This window comes from Engraulis encrasicolus, chromosome 8 (assembly GCF_034702125.1).
Source record: "Engraulis encrasicolus isolate BLACKSEA-1 chromosome 8, IST_EnEncr_1.0, whole genome shotgun sequence".
In the NCBI taxonomy this organism is placed as follows: domain Eukaryota; kingdom Metazoa; phylum Chordata; class Actinopteri; order Clupeiformes; family Engraulidae; genus Engraulis; species Engraulis encrasicolus.
In genome coordinates, this window is record NC_085864.1 from 25,236,965 (window position 1) to 25,241,505 (window position 4,541).

The 4,541-nt window shown below is 42.0% G+C and overlaps 1 protein-coding gene across 1 annotated transcript; it reads left to right on the forward strand.

Annotated features, from left to right (window-relative positions):
* Positions 1-466: 466 nt before the first annotated feature.
* Positions 467-3,687, forward strand: LOC134454349 (extracellular calcium-sensing receptor-like). The gene is made up of 6 exons (XM_063205303.1): positions 467-501; positions 665-959; positions 1,088-1,897; positions 2,163-2,384; positions 2,480-2,603; positions 2,774-3,687. The coding sequence occupies exons 1-6, from the start codon at positions 482-484 to the stop codon at positions 3,685-3,687; spliced, it is 2,385 nt and encodes a 794-aa protein (XP_063061373.1). The 5' UTR covers positions 467-481.
* The last annotated feature ends 854 nt before the right edge of the window (positions 3,688-4,541 follow it).

Here is a 4,541-nt window from a genome sequence, read left to right on the forward strand (position 1 = left end):
TGTCTCGGATAAAACAATCAAACACACCAATTTGAAGATTAAAATGAAAATTACAGGTAAATGCAATTTTGATTACCTCCTATCCTTCCAATTAAAGACAGGAAAGTAAAAAAAAACTTAGCCCAACCCCAACTCATTATTCATCTTTAGCTGAGATCAGGAGGGGGAGGAAACATGGTGGACAAGATATTTAATCCTGTACCTGACAGCGCTAAGCTCAGTCAGTCTTTAGTGTGCAGAGTATGTACATCTAATTATGTCTGTCATAAAGGCGAGGTCTGTCATGCTCCTAGTTACTCTGTGGGCTGTGGTGCTTAGTACAACTGTGAAGGCTGACTCTGACTTAGTCACCTGCAGGCTGCAAGGATCCACTATACCCCCTGCATTTTCCAAGGAAGGAGATTATATGATAGGGGGGATATTTTCAATCCACTATTTCGTGGATAAAGTGCAGCACAACTATACCAGTGTGCCAGAACCTATGAAATGTACTGGCAGCAGGTGTGTTATAATGGGGATGGCTTAGTAGTATAATAAGAACAAATGTCTCAATAGTTATATTGTGTATGATATAGAAGTTGTGTATTGTGTGCTGTTTTGCTATTCTATTCCTATTTTACTATGTTACTATTTACTAGTGTATGTACTGATTTACTTTCAACAGCATGGACACGCGGGAACTCAGATTTGCACGTGCTATGGAATTTGCCATAAAGGAAATTAATAATAGATCGGATATCTTGCCCAATATCACGCTGGGCTATGCTATACACGACTCATGTGCAGCTGTACCGGTGGCTGTAAAAGTTGCTTTCCAGTTCGCCAACGGTTTCACCCCTCGTGTTGCCATGATGCCGTCTTGTCCCAAAACAGCCAACGTTGTAGCTCTTGTAGGGGAGTCAGGGTCAACGCCGTCAATTAGCATGTCTCGAGTACTTGGTCTTTTCGGAATTCCACAGGTGCATTCTCATTTTTACTCAAATGGACGCATGTCTTCTGTAAATATTGTTTCCCTATTGACCTTGCCATGTTAACTATTTAACGAATGTAATAAGTTCCCCTGTTAAAATGTTTCAAATTTTTGAAGGTGAGCCCCTTCGCCACCTGTGCCTGCCTCAGCGATAAGACGCAGCATCCTGCCTTCTTCAGAACCATACCAAGCGATCACTACCAGGCCGCTGCTTTGGCACGACTGATTAAACATTACGGATGGACGTGGATAGGAGCGGTGCGCAGCGATTCTGACTACGGTAACAACGGCATGGCGTCATTCCTAGCAGCTGCACAAAAAGAGGGTATCTGTGTAGAATATTCGGTGGCTTTCTACAGATCGAATTCGCAAGCCAAGTTGGAGAGGGTGGCTGATGTCATACGCAGCTCAACCGCACGAGTTATCGTTGCTTTTCTCGCCTCAGGTGACATGCGAATCTTACTGGAGGAGTTGACTCGACGTCCCCCTCCTCCTCTGCAGTGGATTGGCAGCGAGTCCTGGGTCACAGACCCCGATATGTTACGATTTGAAATATGTGCTGGTGCCATCGGCTTCGGTATTGAGCGTTCAGTTATCCCTGGTTTTCGGCGCTTCCTTCTTGACCTCACGGCTGCTGAAGCGTCAAAATACCCATTTCTCACTGAGTTGTGGGAGGGCGCATTTGGGTGCTCCCTTCACAATTTTCAAGCTAAAACAGGCCATAGCAGCACTGTTGTCACATGCAAAGGGAATGAAAATCTGGCAGCCGTTCAAATTCCCTACACTGACACCTCACAGCTGCGGGTCACAAACATGGCTTACAAAGCAGCTTATGCCATAGCTCATGCTATCCATGGCCTTGTATGCAAAGATATGCCAGGCTCTGTATCCAAATGCAACAAAAGCAAAGTCCTTGAGCCACGTCAGGTAAAATGTAATTCATAGTCATGATTATTTGATGAATATCTTTTCTTGTTATTGTGGTTGTGTCACAAGATTGGGTTATAGGCCTACTTAATAATACCATTTCAATTTTCATAACAATTTAAATCAACATCTATAATAGCATTAAAGAATAATGCACAATCTATATTCATTATGAATGCATATTTGTTTATGTTATTCATCAATATTCATAAGATGCATCTACATGCATTTTTAAAAAATGGCATTATTCACATTTATTTTCAAGGTTCTTGAGCAACTCAAAAAGGTCAACTTTAGCGTAAATGGAAATCCAGTTTCTTTTGACTCTAACGGGGACCCGGTTGCCACCTATGAGCTTGTTAACTGGCAGACGATGCAAGATGGAAGTGTGCAGTTTATCACAGTGGGACGCTACGATGCATCACAGCCCAAAGGTCAGGAGTTCAGGATCAGCGAAAGCATCACGTGGATGAAAGGCCAAGAACAGGTAAGCCTAGAGAAAATGCTTTCTTACTAACTCTCCACATGTTTTGTTCTGAAATTCAGTGGTTAAAGTCTTGCAGCTGTGTTTGCCTTTACAAGGTGCCCGTGTCTGTGTGCAGTGAGAGCTGTCCCCCAGGGACCAGGAAGGCCCAACAGAAAGGAAAGCCCATGTGCTGCTATGACTGCATACCATGTGGAGAGGGAGAGATAAGCAATGACACAGGTACAGATACTGCATTCGTGCATATTTAATTTGTGTACATTTATTTGTCATCTAACGATTACAACTATTTAGCCAGTGGCAGGTCTGCTGACAGCTTTGACTGTCAGGATGACACAATTCCTAACAATTCATACAATATAAACCTCACTGTTTGTTTCTTTTCCATGTAGACTCGGTCGACTGTGTGTCATGTCCTCCGGACCACTGGCCCAATGCCCACAGGACCGAATGCCTGCCCAAACCAGTTGAGTTCCTCTCATGGGATGAAGTCCTCGGCATTGTACTTGCAGTTTGTTCGATTGTTGGAGCTTGTATTGCTGTCGCTGTTGCTACTGTATTCTACAAACACAGAATGTCTCCTATCGTCAGAGCGAACAACTCGGAGCTGAGCTTCCTGCTGCTCTTCTCCCTGACTCTCTGCTTCCTCTGTTCTCTTACTTTCATTGGTCGGCCCTCTGAGTGGTCCTGCATGTTGCGTCACACAGCGTTTGGGATCACCTTTGTTCTCTGCATCTCCTGTGTTCTGGGGAAAACGATAGTGGTGTTAATGGCCTTCAGAGCCACTCTTCCAGGCAGTAATGTCATGAAGTGGTTTGGGCCCCTGCAGCAGAGACTTGCTGTTGTGGCGTTCACTGTTGTACAGATTGTAATATGCATTTTATGGCTTGCGCTGTCACCCCCATTCCCTATAACAAACTTTTCACATTACAAAGAAAGGATCATTCTTGAATGTGACCTTGGTTCAGTGACCGCTTTCTGGGCCGTGTTGGGCTACATTGGACTCCTTGCTCTCTTGTGTTTCATCCTGGCTTTTCTGGCTCGTAAACTACCAGATAACTTCAACGAGGCCAAATTCATCACATTCAGTATGCTGATATTCTGTGCAGTCTGGATCACTTTTATTCCAGCTTATGTCAGCTCACCTGGAAAATTTACTGTGGCTGTTGAGATTTTCGCCATTTTAGCTTCAAGTTTTGGATTAATTATATGTATTTTCTTCCCAAAGTGTTTCATAATTGTGTTTAGGCCAGAGCAAAATACCAAAAAGCATGTAATGGGTAAAGTAGAGTTGAAGGCCCTATGACATCCTCCATGATATTGCCATGCATGTATATACAGTATATCACGAAAGTGAGTACACCCCTCACAGTTTTTGCAGATTGAGAGTATATCTTTTCATAGGAAAGCATTACAGAAATGTCACTTTGACACAATGATTAGTGACCTTTTAACAACATATTCAACTGCTTACATTTCTTGTTCACTAAGAAAAAAAAAATACAGCCATTAATGTTTGAACATGTACTCACAAAAGTGAGTACACCCCAGATTAAAATCCGGTAGAGAAGGGGCTGTGTTGTCTTGAATCGTCTCGATTCGTCTCGAAATGAAAAGGGATTAAAAGGGAGGTCATACATTACAGCACATTTACTGTATATATGTGCACATATTATCACTTTTAGTACTTTTAATTTAGTTTCTTTTGAATTTCTATGGGTAATTATGAACTTGTCTTTCCTACTGGAAAAATTATAATACTATAAAGCCTTAGGCGCATATGCATGCATTCATGCATGTACAGTATGTACCATATGTATGATTGTATGTATTGCACGCATGCACACCCAGATATCACATCATTCTGGTAAAACCAGAAGACAACACAAACAATTGCAACATTGGAAAAGAGAAGCAACCAAACATAATTTGATAACATATGCATAGTATTCTAGTTGCAAAAAATAAACGATTTACTACTATTTAATAGCTGTTATTTATAATAAGTATTTGCTCGTAGCTCTTTGAGTGCCATGGACTTGAAAACGAGTCTTTTCAGAATGTATGGCACAGGGCCAAAGACTTGATATCAAGTCAATTGTGTTTTTTTAAAGGGGGGTGGGGCCTAACACATTGATCTGGTATGTTTGTTGTTCATAT

Bases quoted from the DNA above. Each gene is read 5' to 3' on its own strand.
- LOC134454349 (XM_063205303.1), top strand. From the start codon at position 482: ATGAAATGTACTGGCAGCAG. The intron at 960-1,087 runs GTGCATTCTCAT...AAATTTTTGAAG, and splicing joins GTCTTTTCGGAATTCCACAG to GTGAGCCCCTTCGCCACCTG. The intron at 2,604-2,773 runs GTACAGATACTG...TTTTCCATGTAG, and splicing joins AGAGATAAGCAATGACACAG to ACTCGGTCGACTGTGTGTCA.